The sequence below is a fragment of the Odontomachus brunneus genome, unplaced genomic scaffold, assembly GCF_010583005.1.
Source record: "Odontomachus brunneus isolate Ranch 3 - 2012 unplaced genomic scaffold, Obru_v1 Obru_scaffold_006, whole genome shotgun sequence".
NCBI classification, from domain to species: Eukaryota; Metazoa; Arthropoda; class Insecta; order Hymenoptera; family Formicidae; genus Odontomachus; species Odontomachus brunneus.
The window spans coordinates 1,041,863-1,064,743 of record NW_022639456.1 but is presented as its reverse complement, the minus strand read 5'-3'; the positions used below and the strand labels follow the sequence as shown (position 1 = coordinate 1,064,743).

Genomic DNA, 22,881 nt, shown 5'->3' with positions numbered 1-22,881 from the left:
CTTTTCTTGGAGGAAGCAATGCATCGCCTGAGTGACGTCCGTTGCGTGTATACTGTTGTGGTAAGGATTTGTACTATGATAACCCTCCTCGATAAAAGCTGCAATTAATGCGATCGTAGAAATTATTAGATCACCAAGAAAAAATGAGCGATTCGTCAAATCGTCTCGCTTTCTTACTTCTACTTCATCCTTATCGATATATGGAGAAATCTGAAAAATCGTTCGCTCCTTCTGAACGACGCGTTGCAATGTAAAGTTGTGAAAGATAAAATAAAGATATGAGTCGAGTCATTGCTTCTCGCCGACATCGGCCTGGCAAGCCACGTCGTGGCAGCTGCGGCGCTTCGACGACAATAGTCGCGAATTAAAGAGCCCTATTTTTTAATGAGCAATGTGGGACTTGTAGAAAAAAAAATACCGTGCGCACATAACACCACGCGCGACGATACATAATTTTCCATTGTATGGAAATTCATGGTAGAATAAATAAATAGTAAGTGCCGCGTAGCCTATAAATATCGAAACATTGCATAAGGGAGCCATTCTTCTTATAGGCTCGCCCCTTTTGAATATTTAATGACGACGAATAGCTTCCAACCCGCGCGACTACGGTGCGGTGTGAGAAAAACAAGAGAAAAAAGGCGAAGAAAGAGAGAAAATCTCGCCCGGTAACAGATAACAGTGCGTTTGTTGAAACACGACACTTGTGTCGCGAAAGCTGCACGTGTCCGACGCAGGTCTTCCGCGCGTGGGACAGAAAAATAACGGTTACTGCAGAAATAACGAAGGCTGTGCGTGAGTCAAACTGAATATCCCGGCGGCGACGACCGCGCGAATTTAAACACACGAGTCGCTCAAATGCCCGCCAGCAGAATAATTCCGTTCGCGGTCGCGTCATTTGCGACATCGCGGACACGTTTCCGCGTTGAATTGCGGTTTCGCGAAAAATCGACGGTGCGCGAGGTGTTTTAGAAATAAAACATCGCGGAGCCCCAACATACACGTACAGGGCGAGCGCGACGCGTAACTTTCACTATCATCGCGCGCGCGCGCGCGCGCGCGCGTATGTGTGTATGCGTGAATGTAAATGACAGTTCCGATAAACCGACAGGTTGATAGCATGTCCGCTCGTTTTTAACTATGCTCGTTATCTGCCGCAGCATAAGCATGTGTTGCTGCTCTCACTCGCGCCCCATTTTGCGCGACAGACCTATCGACGACACACACACACACACACACGTGCGCGCGCGGACGCGAAACACATGCGCGCACGCACGCACACGGCTAGACAAACCGCTGAAATCGCTATTTAAGTACGCGGAGAGCACGAGTGGCAAGCACGGTGCGCGAAGTTAAAATTAGATAAAACCCCGCATTTATCGCATTTTTTCACCTGCGTCACGTTATCGATCGTTGCGTACGCAATTCGCGCAGCGCGCACTACTTCCTCTCCTCCGACCTCGTCGGAGAATAATCATTCCGCTGCGACAGCGCGCCGGCTATCGCATTCGCATCGCTATCGAAAATGCAAAATGTCGCAACGCGACGCCTGACACAATTTCATCTCGCGCGGGCTTGTCACGCACGCCTTGTCCGCCACCGTTATGCGTGCAACATCCGCGATCCGATCGGCCGGACAACACGGATGACAACACAATCCCGACCCGAGAATCCCGATTCTCGTAATTCTCTGCATACGCTTACCGAATAGCTTCCACACGGTCACGACATCCAGGTTGAAGTGCTGCAGCAGCCCGTACCAGTGAAAGAGATGGACGCACAGCACCGGCAGCGAGCGACCTGCAAATCAGAGGCGACACGTCAAGACGGCCGACGACGACACATCCGCGAGTACGTGTACGAATGAATTAACGCGTTTAAATTAGACACCCGGCCGATGTTCCTGCGACTGTCGTGGCGCGACAACTCCTCGGCCGAGTGGTAACGAGACAGAATGGTAATGGGCAACAAGGCCCTTGTTTGTATAAAGCAAGCTTAAAATTTAAGTCCGACCACGAGACCGAATCAACACACTGTCAGTCTTAACGCTCGATTTATCTCGCCTTTCTCACCGGATTGTTCGTACTACTTACACACACAGAAAAAAAACATACCGCATTCAAGCAAATGAATAGATCGAGTATTTCGTATTTCGTTAATATGTCCGCAAATCTATCATGAGTTTGCCACGGATTTATTCAAAATACACTCTGAATCCTGGCAAGCCTGACGCTTCGATTGAGAATTAGACCGAGAGAAAAATTCGATCTGCCTACTTGCACGAAGCAGCTCTTTCTTCGATAAAGAATAAAATACAATAATCTTAGAAAGAGAATAAGATCCTTCTTTTGAGTGCATGATGATGAGCTCTCCTTTGTGATGATTATACGTTGATATTATTATCAAGAAAAGGTTCTTTGCTGAAGAGAGATCGCTCAAAAGGAAAGTGAATTGAATAATTGCTTTTCTTAGCAGCAGAATGACATTTTTCTGTGTGTACACACGGAGAGAATGTTTTTTTGTCATATGAATTCTTCTTCAATTTTACCATGTTCCTAGTAACGCACATGAAAATAGACTGCAAGTAAGATCTATCTTGCTTAGGATCATATCCAGATGGCATAAATGTTCAAAGCACGTCTTGGAGCCATCCGAAAGGCGTTCAAAGCACATCTTTCAGATGTCTCTAAGATACCCTTTAGACATTAATGCTGTGCGGATAGTGAACTCACTAAAAACATGGCGGATCTTTTTAATAGCACATTCGAGAACACAAATAACACACATGAAACAAATCAGTGCAGAATGCCGTTTCACAGTTACAAAATTCTCTACAGTAAAGTTCACTGTAAGATCCTCTTCGTATGCAGTAGATCAACTTTCCGCTGCAAAAGTTTGCGCAATTTTGAAACTCCCAGTTTCACGTCAGACCGTGTCGATCCGAGGAACCTGATCTTCATTTTCAATTGAACTGGTCCGCGGTGCAAGATGAATTTGCGTAACCCTGAGAGACTCGAATCACTCGATTTTGTTTTTCCTCCAACAGCGTAGAAAAAAGATCGACGGCTCGTCTGTTAATTCCTCTCGACGATACGCCGACGTTCGTGGCCGCCGCTACAATATATAAGTATGTTAAGAGCCGGCTGAAGGGAAGCCTCGAGTGAGCGACAATCGCAATTAGCGCCGTCGATGATTTACCGCTTTGGCGCGTTCGCAGTGACGTAAATACGCGCTGTGCATCGTGCCGTCGATTCGACACTCTCTCTCTCTCTCTCTCTCTCGCGTAGAGGCGCATTTCGCGAGACGAGTGCGTGTGAAAATAGCGTCGCCCTTCCGAACGAAACGAACGTCAGAACGCGGAGCGACGGAACGTTGGCCGCGTACCAGAGCTTGACTTCGCGGACGTTTCCCTTCGCTTCCTTCACGAAGAACGCGAGCCACGAAGGTGTCTCGTCACGCCGCGGGCGTTCGATCGGCGCGAGAGGAATTAAGAGGCGCACCCTACAGTCGCCGACAGATCGATCGTCTCGCATTGACAACACTCCGAAATCTCCATACAATGAACGACTTCGACAATAATACTCACCGCCCGTGACCGTTTCCAGCGTGAAAGCATTAAATCGCCAGTTTCCGGCCCTTTGTAATACGCACTGCAACACGGTAATTCAAATACGGTAAGTCGAGCTGGGCACGGGTAATTCGATTTGGCGGGAGAATCGGGAACGTGCACGCGTGTTCGACGACAACGATGAGAGAGGGAGAGAAAACGCATGAGAGCGCATAGGGTAAACTCGGATAAGATGGCCATATTTTTTTAAAATGCAAAAAAAATACATTTCTTATTGTTATTTCTTAATAGCGTTTGGCACATTACTTCACTGAAGCCTACAGCACATAATAGTATCACAGTTAAAAGGAAAATATTTCAGTGAAATTATTCATTACAAAAATATTAAAACACGAGCATTAAGGAATAGATGATCCATACATATTTTATATTCAAGATTCTGTATCCATCATTTTATAAAATAATGAAAAAAACAATTTGAAAAAACAATTTTTTAAAACATAAAGTAAAACATAAATATAAGTTTTTAAAAAACATATTTTTTTAAACATTCATTTTAATATAGGATATTTAATATATATTATTTGTGAATAATATAATGCACATATAAAATAGAAACCTCTACAAAACTTAAATTTTAAATCCAAATTTTGATCAAAAATTGATTATTGCACATAAGAAACTTTAATTACGGTAATATTGAAAGTAAGTTTTTGAAATATAACGACTTTTGTTTTATAAATGTTCAAATGATAGTGGGCCAACTTACCTTTTAAATGTGAGTGAAAGACAGTTATAATAGTACTTATAAACAAATAGTGAAAATGAAAATAAAAATGCATGTTATATTACAATTTACATACCTACTTTATGTATCTAAAGTTGATTGCGATAGCTGTAATTTATTCGACGTTACAGCAAGTTTTAGTGGATACATGAGAAATTTTACAAGTAGTCGAAAATAAAAATATAGTATAGATTAATATAATATAATAATATATTATTATAGTATAATATAATATTATATTATAGTATTATAATAGTATTATAATACTATAATAATATTATATTATAGTATAGTATATTATATTATAATATTCATAATTTTGCTATTTCGAAAAATGTACGCACATACATTACGATAAATATCTTTTATATTATCTTTGTGACTGATTACACAATTAAACGCAATGTTTTGCAATTATTAGAGAAATTATAGCCTATGATCATCTTTCTGGTATGGCCATCATATCCGAGTTTATCCTAATAATCTCTACCGGGAGAGATGTTTCCCCGCTGGGCGAAACTACAGGAAAAAGTTCCGAACACATTTTCTCCGCGATGCGTCGACATCGCGCGAATTCGTTCCCGATGAAAAAGTTAGTGTCGCGGGTTGTTAAATCCGAAATAGTTTTCAGCCGCAACGTGGAGGATAATCGCGTTCGGATTGAGCCCCGGCGCGCGCGTTTGTGTGAACTTTGAAATTTTTTTTCGAGTGCATGTGCTCTCGTCCTCCTCCTCCCCCTCCTCTTCGTCCACCTCCCCCGTGACTGGTGACGCAATAAATCGTTAAAATGCACATCGCGTGCTGCTGCCGCGGCTGCATATCATAGCCCGACATTTTTATATTTTTATACACGAGCGTGTTCTCGGAAAAAAAGAAGGAAATAGAAAAAAGAAGAGCAAAACGTTTATGGAATCGGGCGGAGGGGAGGGGAAAAAATTGAAATGTATATCGCGGAACCGTCGCCAGATCCGTCGGCAGTTTCGCGATCGACTGTTCGCGTTTCGAAAAGCAGTCTATTTACCTTGATCGCATCTCCGCCGCGTATTTCCCACAGTCGATATTTTGAATGCAATGTATATAAATTTATTAGTTTTGCGGAACCGTAGAGGAGCTCCACTGGCCGATTGCGGCTCGGAGAATATGAGGAAATACGGTCTTATTCCGCGAATTTCAAAGTTCAATAAAGTCGAAATGGGCGACACGGTATTAAACTTCGACCACTTTCCTCTGTTTCTCTCTCCCTCTCTTTCGCTTCGTAAACAGACTCGAAACTTCCATAGTGATCTGTTTCTTGTTCCTCATTCGCGCTCGATATCGTTACGCGAAAGCCGCCGAGTAAAGTCCGCTCATATTTCGAGATTAGCGAGCGCATCGGATTTCTTTTTTCTCGACTATTTTCCACAGGCGCGTACCGCTGCGAGAGAAGAAAATAATCGCGGTGAAGTGCAACGTTTACGCAATCGAATCGCGCGGCTATGGATACTCGTTAGGTAAATCGAGATGACTTTTCACGCCGTCGGAGAGCGTTGGAGATTTTCCCCGTTATGAAACGTCGAGGAGAAGAAGGACGGCTTCAGCTTGGAAACATCTTGGCGTTATGCTAATTTTCGCGGATTCAATCGGGACGGAAGAGAATCTACTCGATAGAATTTCCCAGAGAGATCCGAATCTCCAGCGGACAGTACGACTGCATGAAGCATCGCGGGCGGCCGTGCGGAAAAAAATATTTTTGGACGCCGCTTGGGTGAATCGCCGAGTTTGTCAGGAAAGCTCCGGCTCGAGCGCGGGAATTACCTGCACAAGTCCGTGGAAGATGTCGTCCAGGATACCGGGCTCCTGATTCAAGGATCTCGTGGTAAGCCTCTTACGCCGTCTCTTGTGCATCGTCAGGAATCGACCCGTGTGCCTGGGCCTGCATCGACCGACGTCCAGGCTCTCCAGCAGGACTCGCTCCGCGTCCGATAAACGCCTGAATGCTGCTTCCGTCGCGGATCCATCACGGGTCTCCGCCGGCAGTGTGGCCGCCGATGTGCCGGAGTTACGAAATAAGCTGCTATCTACGGTAAACGGTGGATATCGTCAGTACATGGCGGGGATTTCGCAGTGAAAATTACTGCAGAATCTTTTTCAACCGACGAATAAATCGACATTGTGCAGTAATTTATTGTCCTTTCACTTCTCACACTTCCGAAAGTACGATCAGTGTATTTTTCATTGAAATGTGTGCGTGCTACATTTGTAATCGGTGCTTCAGTCACGAGTATAACGTTGCAATTAGCAAAATCTCGCTGAAAGAATCAGTTAATAATTAATTAACGAGTGTTTTGATTATCGACGCAATTTGCAAATGCAGACAGCATCATTGCGCGCAAATCGCACGAAGAAAGCCGCAACAAACGCAGAGTGTTGGATTCGTGTATGACGAATTTGTGTACTACAGATTTTGCAGGGATATTTCACTTCCGCTATAAAATTAACTTTCGTCGAAATCCGTGAGATATCAGATGGAGCAATAATGTGGGCGTGTCCCTACAGAGAATCAGTGAATATTCACTGATTATGGATAAAAATACTCTTCCCTTTCGCCGATTCAATCAGAAATATTGATTCATTTTAAGAGACTGTGAGCCGCTTATATTCTAGGAATTAGAATGTGCTGTTACAAAATTTTCCTTTTATCCTTAGGAAGATAAACTTTGACAGTCTATTCCTGCATTACTGGGAACATAAAATAAAATTAAAAGAGAACACGGAAAAAAATAATTTGCTGGCCCAGCAAATTTTCTGCTGGTCTAGCAAAATCTTTTCGTTATTATATGGACAGCAAAAAGATTTGCTAAGAATACTAATCACTATTTGCTAGATATAATTTGCTGAATCTACAAATTATTTTGCTATAAGAACCATGATGGATTTACATAAGCAGTTGCAGTTTTGCTCCGATAGCAAATACATTTGCTAAGGATACGTTATTTTGCATCAATAGCAAATTAACGTGATTCTTAGGACAAATACAACAAATTTTTTCTACAAATTCAACAAATTTTTTCTATCCTGACAACGAAATTACTTCTGCTCTGATAACAAATAATTTGTAAAATTAGTTACGTCAACTAAATTTTTTTGATGTCACTACGAATATGGAATAGCAACGACAATTTTGCTAAAAGAGCAAAATTATTTTTCTCCGTGTAGGAAGACAAACTTTGACAGTCTATCCCTGCATTACTGGAAAATAGAATAAAATTAAAAGAGAATGAGAAGGAAGAAACTGCAATATTCTCTCGGTGTATTTTGCGAGAGTGACTGATTGCGTTTCGATCTTGGAGATAAAGAATCCACAGGGACTGAATTGTGCAAGCAGCTATGAAAGGTTGCGCTCCCGGTATCGTTACGCGCGATTGTCGATACAGTTGCGCCGTGTGTCGCACCAATGTGAGATTGATCAACGTGACTTAATTGGAACAACGCCGCCCGTAAATTTGCGAAACCTGACGAATTCGACGCGCGTGACTCGGTTTCGTTAAACAAAACGCGACATTGTCCAAAACCAAAGCCGCGGCGAACTCAGCGGAAAGCCCGGGGGAGCCAGCGTAAGTTAAAGCTACGTGACTAATGTTAACAGTTACGCATTAACGGGGCCATTGCCGCGGACAGACGTCCGTAGATGCGACATACATATGTATATCATGCATATCCGCTCTGCTATCGCGCGCACCCCTTCGCGTGTCTCTATACATACACACACATACACAGAAAAATACGTACTGCATTCAAATAAATGTTACCTGTTTCAAAAGTGCTTCAAAAGTAAATTTATATATTCGCAAATCTATCGTAACTTCATCCTGAGCATCCAATTTATTCGAAATATATTCTGAGTGCTAGTAGATTCAGCATTTCGATCAAAAATATTGAATTAAAACGCAAATGCAGCTTGCTCAGTGGATAGAGTCAAATCGACTGTTTTTTTGATGGAGTTTTACAATATTCTTGTACACTGACAGAAAAAATATCTAAAAATTTCTAAATATTTATTTGATTGGATGTTTAGTTAAGTCTTGGCATAATTTGGCAGAGAGAATTATCGATGGAGGAAATGTGTAATAGATTAAATTCTTCTTTTAAGTGACAGTGAGAGTCTTTCTGAGATTTGTGATGAGTATATCCCTAGAACTAATATCAAGAAAATCTTCTTTGTTGGAGATAACCATAGCTCGAGAGAAGAGATGTAAACTGAGTAATCGCTTTTCTCAGTGTTTTCGCAGTGGAATGATATTTTTCTGTGTGCATCCCTCTGGGCTATATATATATATATATATAACATAAGCGAGACGACGGGTCAACCGTGTGAAACGATTATCACCGATATTCACCTGTTCCGCGTGCAGCACGCAGAAGCGCGTGCATGCGATTCAATTTGAGTTCGCGTCTAGCCGACTAGTCTATTTTCAGGCCGGCGACTGATTTTCATTTCATTGTCGTCGCGCCCGCGACGACTCAACTCGCTCACCCTCCGCCTCTCGCTTTTCTCTGACTCTCGGAGAAAATACGGGGGGTGTATTCGAGGAGAATACAGAAATACATTCGCCGCATAGATATATATGTCCACCGCGGGGGACGAGAATACCGGGGCAACGTCGACTGTGAGTTTCGCGACAAGTGCGAAGATACTGATCCCTCTCGCGCACGGCGAAGCATCATGATGAAGATGCACCACGCGGTCAGGACGATGCGCCGCCGATTTTGGCAGCGAATCGCGCGCGGACGTGATTTACAATCGGAGGCCGTTCTATTATTCGTCTAATGCCGTCCAATTGTGGATCCTAAGGTCGTGTGTCTAAATGTGAACGCTCGTTGTACTTGCGGATTTAGCTTAAATCGATCGTGGGATCTCTTTCTCTCTCTATCTTCCCCTGTTTCGCGCGCGCATCGACCGCGACGGCGATAACGTGAAATGAGCCCTTTGCGAGACACGATTGCCGAGAGGGTAAATACGAGGGCGATAAGCGCATTGGATATTGCTTCTGCGAGCTGAAATATCGCTTGAAATAAGGTAACAGTTCCGATACCTAGGCACGTACCTAATTCTGGACATTCTTTTGGCCTTTAAGCACGAATATTGGAACTTTTAAAGCATGGAATACGTGCATATATTTTATGTTAAAAGTTCAGATGTTCATAGTTGAGAGAGAGAGAGAGAGAGAAGCAAAACAATCAGAGTGTCCAGAATTAGAATTATGCGTCCAGCATACCATTGGTGCCTCAATGGAAACGCGTCTTCTCGCTTCATTTAAGATGCGTCACGGACTCCTTATCATCGCGCGTTTCTCCTATAATCCACTTCCTGTCGTGAGTAAGATTTTTTTATCGGTTTCTACGTGGCGCAATTACGAGTCTGCGTGCGACAACGATTACAACGACGAGCGTGATCGCGGTCGGAAAGGCGGAGGAACGATGGGACTCGCGGGGAGACAAATTATCCGAGCGCGAGATTAATCCACGATTAATTTCGCTTGGCGGTGATTCAATCGCGGGACGAACACGGCACCGCGACGTATAAACGCGCACAACGCGATGAAAACAGATAAAGCAGCTTCTCCCGCGCCAATTTGCCTGACAATGTCCCAATTATGGGCCATTATAGCCTATTTAATTGCACGATAAGACTCGGAGCGACGAACGACGACGACGACGACGACGACGACTCGGACGCGCACGGCGCGCCATGCCGTGCTTTATCCGCGGGTTCTCGTTGCACAACGCAAATTGCAGTCGTGCTGCTGCGAAGACGTGCTGATGCGCTCGTCGGGACGGCGACGACGACAGCGTGTATGTGTATATGTGTGTATGTGTGTGTGTCGTGTGTGCCTGCACATCATACACACGCATATATCGCGCGTGATGCGTTCCGCAACAATACAAGGCGAGCATCTCGCGCGGCAGGTGGAATAAATTATGCATTCTTTTCTCCGGCAACCGGACTGCGACGAACGAACGAACGAGCGAGCGAGCGAGCGAGCGAACTGGCGAGCAGCGGGATAATTGTTGCGCGTATTACGCGGACGCGTTGCCCGTCTGCGCGCAATTAACCCAGTTATCGGCCGGCACGAATGCCGCCGATTCGAGGCCTGAGCCAATTACGAGTTATCTATCGAAAGAAACGCGACGGCCGTGGGCGGCTGCATGAAACGCGCGCGTTATCGCGCCGGGAGCGCCGTGCGTTTCCTCTCGCGGTTTATTCCCTCCTCCTGCTCGCCTTATCACGATCTTTGCGATGCGCGGTGCAACGACCCCGGGGAGCAGCACCCAGTCTCCAATTCGTGGGATTATCTGTCGACGGACCGCGTAGCGGATGCCATCTGTTTTCGCGGCTTGTTTGCGCGCGCGGATTCGACGGGCGCCGATGAGGAAACGAAAGAGAAGCGTTATCAATCGGCGCGAGTCGTTAATTAGCATTCGACAATGTGTCCCGAGGCATGCTTCGCGAGATAAACTCTCGCGGGATACCCTCTTCTCCGAGCAGTGAATCGTATGTGATTACTTTATGTAAAATATTTATTGTTATTTTATTATAATACTATTTTATTATAGTGAGAGAAAATATCTAAAAAAGAGGTAGAAAAATATTTATATATATAATATGAAGTTATAAGGGTTTTTTCTAACTTTGGTGCCCGCTGATGAGAAGACTAAAGACCATTCAGAGGAATTAATATCGCCACGTTCTTTCTCATAAAAAACTGAAGGAAATAGGATAGATGCGAATCAAAATCGCTCTGGTCATGTCGGTAGTGTTCGCTGTCAGTGTAGTGCACTCAAAAATATAGTTTCGTCTTTAACGGGATCCTCTTATGTGTACGGCTTCAAAAGAATTCTTCCAAAAGAGAAAAGATCTTAAGCACAATATTATCCCTCTTCATTGGAAGAGGAGTATTTCCTTCGGCAAAAGTTTTCTCTTAGAATACGGGGTTATGGGAAACAGCACTTCGCAACTAGAGTTTTTTTTTTCGGATGTTAGAATATTTTTCTTTTGATTTTAATGGAATCCTCTTGAAGGCAAAGTATAAGAGGATTCCGCTAAGAATAGATTTCCTCGCAGAGCGTAAATACATTACGAATAGGACAATATAAAGATACATATTATTATTTCGCCGCGTTGCATCTCGTCGTCCGCGAATTGCTCGGTGGTCAATTCGACATCTCTCGTTAATTGCTCCAAGGAAACGAGACTCGACTGACTATCGTCGATTTAATTAACAACGATTTATCGTTCGCCTGCATAGAAGGACCGACTGGTCTCGCGCGCTCAGAACACACTCGACCTCAGGATTTCCCTTAGAATCACGACCGACAACGGAACACGAACGGCTCAAGGAAAACAAAGCCGTCGTCGTGTAGTGATCGACCGCTTCGCGTCAACTTCTAAGCGAGGTGCGAAGTTACGGCTGTTCTCCTCATGCATACCAGATGCACTCGAATTTCCGGCGGAATATCGCCCAATAACTCAGCCCAGATAGAACTCGAAGTCGTCCCCGTTGCGGACGAGTTCCTAGCGAACTTGAATCTGTCCCAGCCGCTTTCTCTCTCGTCCGCATCGAAACGAGGCGAATTGAAGGACCTTCATCCGCCCTCGCGAAAAATACCGAACCGCGAAAGCATCGTCGCGCTACCTTGGTATCTCGCTCGGCTCGTCGAAGGACCCGACGTCGTCGGCTGAGTGATCGTCCCCGACGACGAGCGACAAGCGTCTCGACAGCGAGGAACGCGACGACGATGATCCATGGATCCCGATGACGACGATGGTGCCGCTCAACGACCTTCCGCGAGACATTCAACGGCGCCGCGCCGTCAGTTTCCCTCGCGAAATCGCAAAAGTCCGAAATCCGCGGCGACGTTCACGACTACCAGAACGGATATCGAGCGTTTGTCGTGCGACGTTCGCGATCAACACCAGCACTGACGGACACCAGCGGGACGTGGTCTCGCGAAACCTGTCGCGAGACACGAGCCGTAGGCTTACTCACCGGAGATACGCACGAACACCACGTTCTGCTCCTCGCTGTCCACTGTTATCTCGGCAGTCCGCCTCTGCAACAACGATAAGCGATCGATTAGCTTTCGCTCAGCTCATTATCATTATCAGTGTAAATAGTTAACCACCAGCGACAGAGAGACTATCCCGCGTGCGCGCGATAGATAGTGCGAGGCGCGCAGCTCGAAAATCCGAGACTGCGGGTCGTTCGAACATTCGATATATAAGAAACAAAAACAAGGTACACTCTCGCTCGCGAGAGACAGTTCAAACACCACTTTTCTGATGAAATTGAGAGAGCGCGTTAAGTCACGGTGAGCCACTGTTCACAAGTCTACACGTTATGAGAAGAGCCAAAGCCGAAATTAACCCTTCGTATACATACTGGGTGGTTACCACCCATAACTAAAATTCACAGCTATCATACATCTTCAATTTTTGCATCGATATGCTCAACTATCAAATTTGCTAAATGTAAATATACATATGTATATATGTATGTACATGTATGTATGTATAAAACTGTAAATATACTTTTTCCAGAGATGACTTACGAGACTATTTTTTCCTTAAAGATAAACATTTCAACGATAAAATGCTAAATTTTTACTAAAAACTAATAAAAATTACAAAGTTTTTTTGCGAAAACTCACTTTTTTTAAATCGCGAAATATAATAATTTTTTTAATATGAAATTTTTTAAATCTTAATATCAAAAGTATGTAAATACTTTCTACAAACATTTAAGTTAATTCATGAATTTATTCAGAATTTTAGCATAAATATTTTAAAAGATACAGCTGTTTGAAAATTACCATGTATGGCAACCACCCAGTGTGTATGCGAAGGTTGAAAAAATAAGTGTGTACACGAAGAATTAAAATAAAAACGCAACTATACGGAGAAAAATAATTTTGCTCTTTTAGCAAAATCGTCATTACTACTGCATATTCGTAGTAACATCGAAAAAATTTACTTGACGTAACTAATTTTACAAATTATTCGTTACCAGAGCAGAAGTAATTTCGTTGCCAGGATAGAAAATATTTGTTGAGTGTATTTGCCCTAAGAATCACGTTAATTTGCTACTGATGCAGAATAATGTATCCTTAGCAAATTTATTTGCTATCGGAGCAAAACTGCAACTGCTTACATAAATCCATCATGGTTCTTATAGCAAAATAATTTGTAGATTCAGCAAATTATATAGCAAATAGTGATTAGTACTCTTAGCAAATCTTTCTGCTGTCTATAATAATAATCTATAATAACGATTAAAAGATTTTGCCAGACCAGCAGAAAATTTGCTGGGCCAGCAAATTATTTTTCTGCGTGTATCTTTCATTATATACTTATATTATCAGATAAGAGAATAATAAAGGGACAATATTTGCACTTTGTGCTGTCACTTGGGCTCCTTTCAAAATCGATTACGACGCAAGCTCCGTAAAACAATGGTTCACAATTGTGACCGATGCGCTTCATCAAGAAGATATGTTGAAACAGTTTCGCAAACGAGCGTACAGGAAGAAGGTCGCGAGAACAGCGACAATGCACCCGGCATTATCGTCAATTATTAATGCGCGTTGCGCGATTTAATCGCGCTGTCGCGCGCGCGCGTACCGCGGCTTCGTCGTACTTGCATCCACGACGATTATCTTATTCGTGCTCTCTCGCTCCCTGAAGGACGGCCTCATTGGTATTCCGCTCGGCGGATTTCGAACGCTGGCGGGTCGGCGGCAATGATAGCGCGGGTATCTCTCATTTTGCGAAATTACCCCGGCGACGTGTATAACGGACACACGCTCCCTGCATTTGTAAGAATGAGGAAACCCTTTGAAACCCGATTCCTTCCTGACCGGAGAGAGACAATCCCGCGCCCTTCCGCACTGCACCCGGAATTAGTTTCATCGAGATAGTTCGAGAGAAAAAAGAGAGAGAGAGAAGGATAGAAGAGAAGGAAAGAGAAAGAAAGAAAGGCAGAAGAGAAAGAAACACGGGCGAAAACGAGTCGGTGAGTAAAAGCTGCTTCGTGCCTTGTGCGGAAAGACGGACGGCACGAGAACAATGGGGGGGAGAAGAGGGCGAGGCGAGGAAGCCGATGAGGAAAAATGCTCGAGCGAAAGGACGGAATTGCGCAAAGGCTCCGGGAGAAGAGTAAGCACGACCTGGTAGAGAACCACCAAGTCTACAACTCTTCTGTCGAGACTTCGTGTCGTAGTGTCGTGAGCGAGGACCGGGGGTTCGTTACACCCCGCCAAGAAGATCGTGTCTCTGTCCTTCGAGAACGAAGAGTGATTCTCTGTCTCTCTCTCTCTCTCTTTTCTAAATTAAGACCCGTTTCGTAATCATGTAATTTCCAAATGCTGTTTCGGAATCATGTGTCCGCCAGAAACGTAAGAGCTTGGAAAATTGCCACTATAAAGAAGAACCGGAACGATACGGTAACAATGGTTGGAAAAGGAATTACGACGGGTAATGAATCGTGTAAGAATTAATCGAAACATAGAGAGAAATTTGCTTATTTATTTATGCATTTTTTTATCGGTATTCTCTCGCATTTATTCGTTTAAGCCACCGTTTCTTATTTCTGCAACTTCATTTGTTCTTATTACGCCACTTTATTTATTTTCGTTGCGGAAAAGACTCTTTTATATGTATATCTGTATATATCCCCTCGTCGACATACAAGTACTAAAACGGCAGATAATTTTGCTAGAAGCTCGTCCTCCGTCGATAGAAATTTCCAAGGGATAAGAAACTTTATCACAATAAAACAAAATGAAATAGCGTAATATGAATAAATGGAGTTAGAGACGACGGCTTAAGTAAGTAAATAAATACAAAAACAGATCGATAGATCATAGATAGGTGAGTAAATTTTCCTCCATAAACGTCGCGCCGACCGCCCGCCCGATGTAAAGCGGGAATTGAGACGGGCGCGTTTAATGACACGTGCGGTAAAAATACGGATTTACGTGATACTTTACGCGGCCGCCGAGCGATAGGGTTGCCGGATGAGCAAATCTCTTTAACGGCTGATCCTCGCGCATAAAATACGGATCCCTATGCGGAGCAGCTGCTTGACGCGCATCTTTGAAAACATTCTCACGAGTGCTCGCGCGTTCGAGTAATGAAATTTATGTACACTGTCGAGCATTTTTTCTTGCTTTCCCCTCTCTCTCTCTCTCTCTCTCTCTTTTTCCCTGCGGGAAAATCCACGGTCGTCGACGAAGACGTGGCTGTCCTTATCGCAGAGAAAACTTGAAAAAGCTCTCCCTAACTAGCGAGATGTCTTGTTTAATGTTACGCTCTGAACAAGTTGGCGAATGAAATCTCAAGAGTATAAGCAGATAACGAATCCTTATCTTGAGGTTAACTTCGAGAGCGCATCTCGTCCCGACGTGACTTTAATTCACAAAGCAGAATTATAAATAATTCGTTCTAAGAACTCGTATCGTCGAGTTCTTGCTTCAGAAAGATTCTCTGAATCGAGTCCGGCGGAGCTTTCGCTCTCTCGGATTTGTCGCGACTAAATGGGGCACGCGGTCCTGCAATTTCTCCCTTACCCCCGCAGTTCCATTATTTTACGCGCGAATGCAAATAAAGGCAGGAGTGATTGCATTCTCGCGGCAAGACGAATACAAGTGAAACGGTGTGGAGATAAGCGGATCAACCTTTTATGAAGCTGTTCACGCCGCTCGCCTCCTCGCGTCGATTCGGTGCGGTGCGAACTGACGCTACAACGTCAAATCCGTGTATTTATCGTCGGGACTCTTCGCTGCGGCGCAACGTCCGTTCCGAGTGGAAGCCGGCGAGAATGCAAGAGCGCCCGGCATCCGCGTTCACGCGCATTAATTAGCCGATCGGAACGCCCGGTGGAATTCTCGAAATCGCCGCACGCGAAAAGCATGCACGTGACCTGAGAGCTGGGGGATATCGATATCACTCTCCGTGGTCTCATTGTGATATACCGCAGGATGCACAGAAGGCACGATGGTCGCGCTGGTTGACGCCAGAGCGACCAATCGTCCCGAATTTTGCGAGACATGCACATAATTATAGCATATGTGAAGTTAGCATCCCCGCATTTTCAAACAGAAAGAGTTCTGATTGCTCCCTGCATTGTTCTCGAATTCTCAATTGATTTTAGAAATAGTTCCGGCGAATAAAGCAATTGAAACGTCATTGGAAAAAGTGAGAGAATCAGATTCATATTTTTGAAATGAAAAATCGTCACAATTCTGTAGCTTTTAATTTTCGAGTGTTCAGAATAATTTGTAGAGCTCTTGAGGGACCATCCAGAACTCTAAAGAAAAAATCAGATTTAAAAAATTTTTTTTTCATTTTTGTATGTATAACTAGACTGCAAACTCCCTCGTGTATTAAAAAATGGACCCCGAAAAGTGTGTATTATATGTAAGAAGTAAGCATCTGCGCATGCATGACGTAAGTAGTGTAGAGGAGGAGGTGGTGAATACGTAATATCACCGATACTTGCACGTATGCCTTCAACCAATCACACGTGAGTATCCAACTTAGGTATCACCGCTCATTTCGTCAACATACTACTCACATGACATATGTAAGCTTAGTTATATATTTTTCAGTGCATGTATGTCCCGATTTTTTAAGCCGAAATTGCCTAAATTGCCTAACAGTTGGTCACACCCTGGTCGGCGCGGCAAGTTGTACGTTCTAACTTTACGTGCCAACTTTATTTAAAGCGGAATGTGTTATTGACGATCGCTAAAGCGAAAATAGCGGTAAACAGGTATGAGAAATACTTTGACGTTCACCTCTTCGGCGACATCTCCGCGACTCGGGACGACAGGTATCGTGACGGACTCGGCACGTCAAAAATGTCGAAAACTCTTAAAAAACGCCGAAAGTGATTCCGCTCCTCGAAACTTCCAGCGGGGAAAAAGCATCGAATCGCGTTCGACAGAACATCCGAGGGAGAATTATTAAGAGTATCCGCGAGGTCGCAACTTTCCGGAAAAAGAAGCATAAAAAGAAAAAGGAAAGAGAGAGAGAGAGAGAGAGAGAGAGAGAGAGAGAGAGAGGAGAGAGAGTGAGAGCTCTCTACGTTATCGCAATTTGTAAACGTTATTTATCGCGGTCGTTACTTTTACATCCGAAGCTGTGCGCGCGATGTGGGTCACACACATATTTTCGAGAGCGTCGTAAAAGCGCGGCGTACGTACATAGCGCGCTTCGGGAAAACGGCTCGACAGCCTGAGTGTTCCTCAGCCACCCTCGAGAGCCCCACCTGTCCTTGATTCGTCGTCGGCGTCATCGGCGGCGGCCTCGGCGTCGATGCATGACGTGAGACGGGAGAGACGATCGAAATCTTTCACGACGTGTGAATACTCGATAAGTCAAAATATACTATTCTTCGCGCCGTGCATACAGATCCACATGCGTATTTTCACACACTTGCGCGCATACGTTGCCGCGAAAAGTCTACTCTATCGCGCTCGATCTTCGACGGGGCGCGATCCAATTTCCGCGGAGCATCCGTCGCTTTCCTCCGCGAAAAATCGCGCTCCGGCTGAGATCGCGGCGGAATATATTTAGGATGTGCTCGTGGGAAAAGCGGAGGAAAGCGTGAAAATATCCGCGCGAGTGCGCGGTTTCCGGTTATCTCGGTGTTCGCGCGGCTCCATCGAGGGTATCCGAAAATTCGCGACGCACATGGACGTCGCCTCTACTCGTCAATCTACACGCCAGTGTCACCGCGTCTCACGAAACATCCACTACTAGTTATAAGTATTTCACATTTCAGTGAAGAATATACTGATTGTACCTCAGAGAGTAGCTGATCTCATCAAAGCGCAGAGAGACTCTGTACGTTATTCCTTAAGTCGCTGCATCGTCAAGTAGCAAATTCGCTACATATATATTCATATATTTCGCGACAACGATAGCGCAGGCTTGTAAACAGCCAGAGGCAATGTTTGCGCGTGCAGCTAGCCGGGCGGAGTTTGTAAAAACCGAGCCCCGGGAAATTTGGAGCGTGTTGGGAGCGGCGGAAATCAGCGATTAATTATATGCAATCACAAGTAATGGATCACGCTTGCGTACAACGGCTGACGGAGAGCGGCCTCGCTAACATAATTCAACGCGTCACTCGATATACATGCGATAGTGCACGATCGCGTAATCACGGCGTGACATTTCTCCGGAGCGGGTTCCTTCGATCCGCCTGCGGCAATCGCTGCCACGTCGTTTTAACGTCGGTCAATCGAATTTTCGGAGCCGCGAGAAAGCGCGAGGAGAAAAAGAGGGGAACGAGAAGCTCGCAAGCGCGTTTACCTTAGCGAGTAAACACCGAGAGATCGATTCTCTCGGCGTGTTTGCACTGTCGAAATTTCCGGACCGACCGAGCTCTCTCTCTCTCTCTCTCTCTCTCTCTCTCTCTCTCTGTATTTCATTCAGCAGGGCTGAGTGTTTCGAGACCGATGCGATGGCCTTTCCGAGCGAGGAGTTATTAATACGGGCGCGAGCTTAATAGCCGCGCGACTGTAATTCTAACGTTCGCGGGGGTCTCGTTCCGCGATAACTTGAACGAAACGGTCGCTATCTTATAGCGAAATCGCATGTAGGCAAGCAATAACGATAAATCGTCGGGTCTACGTTGTGCGCACAGCGGTCGTCATCGCCGTCGTCTATGTCGCGAAGGCATTGCCTGCTGGAGGAAGATCTATGAAAATTTGGTCGACTGCCAGTTTCGGCGAAAACGTCCAACGTGTCGCCCGGGCGAATCCAATTGTACGGTGTTCGATCGGTACGACTGACTGACTGACTGACTAACTAACTAACTAACTACGACAACGGCCTTCGCTGATTCCGAAGGCTTTACCTGTACACGAATATGCGGCGCAATGCGCAGTGGCGATTATGTAAACGGATATTTTATCGCGCGTCTGTTTCTTTAGGCAATAAGTGGAAAACAGTATGGAATTATTAAGTAAAGCAAAAGCACTAATATATGGAAGCCTAATTCTGGACATTTTTACTATTTTAGTCTTCAAATATAAATATTCGAGCTTTCAAATATAAATTTATAGAATATATACACAGAAAAGAAGAAAATTCTTTGGAAAACATCTTAACTTTTGACATGTCAATCTTCAAATGAGATTACACAACGTTAAACAAAGATAAGTTACTTGCTTTAATACTAAGAACACGGACGTTTCTTCGTTGAATCATATCAAATATATGATTCAACGAAGAAACGTCCGTGTTCTTAGTATTAAAAAAATAATTTTCATCAATGTAAATTAGAAAAATATATTAGTTTAAGAATATGTTTTTAGATGACGCAAGAAAACATAATTATCACAAAGATAACCTTATTATACTTTTTATGAGACACTGCTACTTTTTATCAAAACAACGATTTATTGTATATTCAAACTAGATCTATGTAAATATGTTATTAGTGTCTATCGAGCATTTTTTACTTTCCCGGTACTTTTTCTTCCGGTGTCTGGGGAATCGGTGCGTTCACTTGAAATGGCGGGGAAATTTCCGAGCTCCCATCAATCGGGCCGCAGATGTGGACGCAACTTAAATATCCTCATCGCCTCTATATCGTGACTTTTTATTCAACTACGCGGCTATGAGATCATAGATAAGAGGCTATAAGCAATAAGCCTGCAAAGAGACTCGGTAATAGCCGGCGACTATTTGCAACTCGAGACTGCAGCACACACTCCGATATCAATCCGCCTTTGATATTCTCGCGGTGACGCTGACGGGAGCAACACGCTGGTGTACGGAATCCGCAACGAGTATAACGTGCGCCACGGTTCGGTTGGCTCTCGCGAAAAGACAACAATCGATATCCCGCGCGAAATTAGTCGGGAGGCCATCGCCGCCACCACCGTCGCCGCAGGTTTACGTTTCGGTTGCATCGGCCGCCACGCCGTAACGATAAATCACGTCTGATTAACCGTTTTCAACGGCGGTGGCCGTTTCTGCGGATCGTTTTCGCCGATCTTAATGGCTACTTTCCGGTTTCGTAAGCCCCGACGGCGGCGAGAGTTAATCTTAGCCGTTTTACAGTTCTCCCGCCGCGATTTACAGCTCGCGAGAGCCAACTTTATACAGGTGCGAGGCGTGAACGAGGGAGAACGAGCGTGTATCGACAGTTGTATCGCGGCGGAACGAGACGTGCATCGACACTTATCGTTATCGTCGTCGCACATTGGCGATTCTCTGCGACAAATCTGCTCGCCGCATTGCCGTGATAATTCGCCGGCGAATTGTTTCCGCGGGCTCGGGGCGATTTCCCACCCGCGCGAATAACGAGCCAACTAAGCCCGAAACTTTCAGACAATACACACATACACACAGTCGGATCGTAATCGAGCCGAAACTTCCAAGGTAAATATTTCGCTTCCTCCTACGGTAGAGGCCATCCTTTCTCGCGCGAACAACGCTGTGGTTAATGTGTTGTTGTTATCATTTACTGCATAATCCCATATTAGCGAAAGGAGGAACAACGGGAAATATCGCGAAAACGAAGGAGTCGAGGGAGATAAGGTAGGATAAAAACAGCCAATTATTAACATCCCTTTAATCATTGACGTTCCAGAAGAAAGATGAATACTTTCTTGCACCTGGCATATTGCAGTTAAATTTCTTGCATTCTACAAATCCAAAAGAGGATTTTGTAACAAACTGTACGGAGAAAAAAGACTCCAGCTAATCATAGTCTGATGAAAATGTATTTGCCGCTACAACAAAACCGTTACTGCTACACCGGTGTCATGGCTATATCATGCCTAGCAGCTATATTCTTAAGCATTTATCTGTTACAACGAGATTTAACTGCCACATATAGATTCTTGCTGCCGCAGCTATTCTTTTTTCTTTCCGTGTGTGAATAATCGCAAGGAAAACCAAGTTTTTCTAATTGCGTTAGTGACTGAGGGAGATCAGTAATTGCGTGTCAATTATTAGCTGTTATGCACTGAGAAAAAAATCTAAAAAAAAATCCGGTAACCAGCTTAGCTTGGAATGGCCAGCCACGAGAAAACAACTGACTGACCAATTTCGTAATTGACGAGTACGTCAATTACGAGTGCTGCAACAAGAGCAAGGTGTGAGAGAGAGACGGGATTATTCGGTGTATGACTTCGCGCGGCGAACCTTGATAACAACGCTCTAACGCGCTAATATACGTTCCGGAAGCTCCAGGTGATTGGCTACTTTGCGGGCGTGATTGGCAGTTTGGCGAAACGGCCGTTCCAATTAAGGGCGATCGCGGTTGGTTCGCGCCGAAACAAGTCGGCCGACGCGGCGAGGAAACGCTTGAATCGCCTGATATCCTCTCACTGTCTTTCGGGGAGAAGCCGCGAATCGATCAGGGAAAATCCGTCGTTGGCGTCGCGGTATGAAGTTCGAGGACCCCCGAGATCCTCAGAGATTTTTCGCTCTTGACGCGGGAGACCTCCCGGCACTTCAGGCCGACGCAACGTCTTCGCGCCGCGAAAGGGAGGGTCAAGTCGCGGCGGGGTTGCTTCCCCTAAAGCGCGTCGTCTTCCTTAGACTCGCTCGCGTCGCTCAGCATCTCGCGACTGTAACCTTATTTCGCTCTCTCGTGACATGGCAGTCTACTTAACGCGATTGCCATGAGCCTTTCGAGATGCTCGACCCCCTTTCAACTTCCTCCTCCTCTTTCCGCTACAACCCTCTTTCTGCTGACACCGGGCGAAACGTTCGTCGCCACCTGTGCGCGTTCGCCGCCAAAGTCATGATTAATCAGCGTAAAGGGGATGGAAAAAATGAGGATACTATCAGCTCAACCCTCATAGTCGATTCTCTCGAATTGACGAAGCTTCACGTGGAGAAAGAAAAGGGGAAATTAAAAAATCTCGATGAAAAGGTAGGATGATTCGTTCTCCCGGGGGACACATCGTGCACGAAAGAAAGTGCGCGCGTTGATTCTTTCAATTTATTTCAAGCACTGATCGTTAATATCCGGGTGGTAGAAGCTACGGACTACGCCGCTGTCGCGGCCCTGAACGCCTCGGGGTGCGCGAAGGGGTGAGGAAAGTCGGTTCTATGACGTCACAGAGTCTCGGGTCGTGTGTTGGAATTCAGGTCGACTCACCACCCGTTCCGTTCGAGCCACCCTCTCTTTTTCTCCCCGCGTGCGACGAGCGACCCTTCGAAAGGAGCTCAGCTCAGCTCAACTCGACTTGGCTTAGTTCAACGTGCCGCTTTACTGAGAGAAAGGAGAGAGGCCTATCATCTTTCCGTCCACCCCCTCCCCCATGCGTTCTATATCTGCGGATTTCTAGCCAATAACGCGTTTAGATCGCCCGCAGAATACTTTTAGACACCTCGATTATAAAATAATCCAGGACCTCGGGAAAAATTTACATAATTTAATATGCATGTTCCAAGCCTACCTGCGTTTGATTACAATCTCTCTCTCTCTCTCTCTCTCTCTCTCTCTCTCTCTCTCTCTCT

General features: G+C 45.0%; 1 protein-coding gene across 8 annotated transcripts in view; it reads right to left on the bottom strand.

Moving 5' to 3' along the window:
• Positions 1 to 22,881, bottom strand: part of LOC116853454 — a 90,140-nt gene that overhangs the window by 10,007 nt on the left and 57,252 nt on the right. For 7 of the 8 annotated variants that reach the window (XM_032834568.1, XM_032834563.1, XM_032834586.1 and 4 more), the window contains 5 exons: positions 12,383 to 12,446; positions 6,150 to 6,412; positions 3,587 to 3,650; positions 1,705 to 1,800; positions 1 to 98 (listed from right to left, as the gene is read on the bottom strand). In XM_032834568.1, coding sequence (XP_032690459.1) covers positions 1 to 98; positions 1,705 to 1,800; positions 3,587 to 3,650; positions 6,150 to 6,412; positions 12,383 to 12,446 — 585 coding nt within the window. Of the gene's footprint in view, positions 99 to 1,704; positions 1,801 to 3,586; positions 3,651 to 6,149; positions 6,413 to 12,028; positions 12,320 to 12,382; positions 12,447 to 22,881 lie in introns of those variants that run through there. The other variant, XM_032834598.1, reaches the window with a different exon arrangement.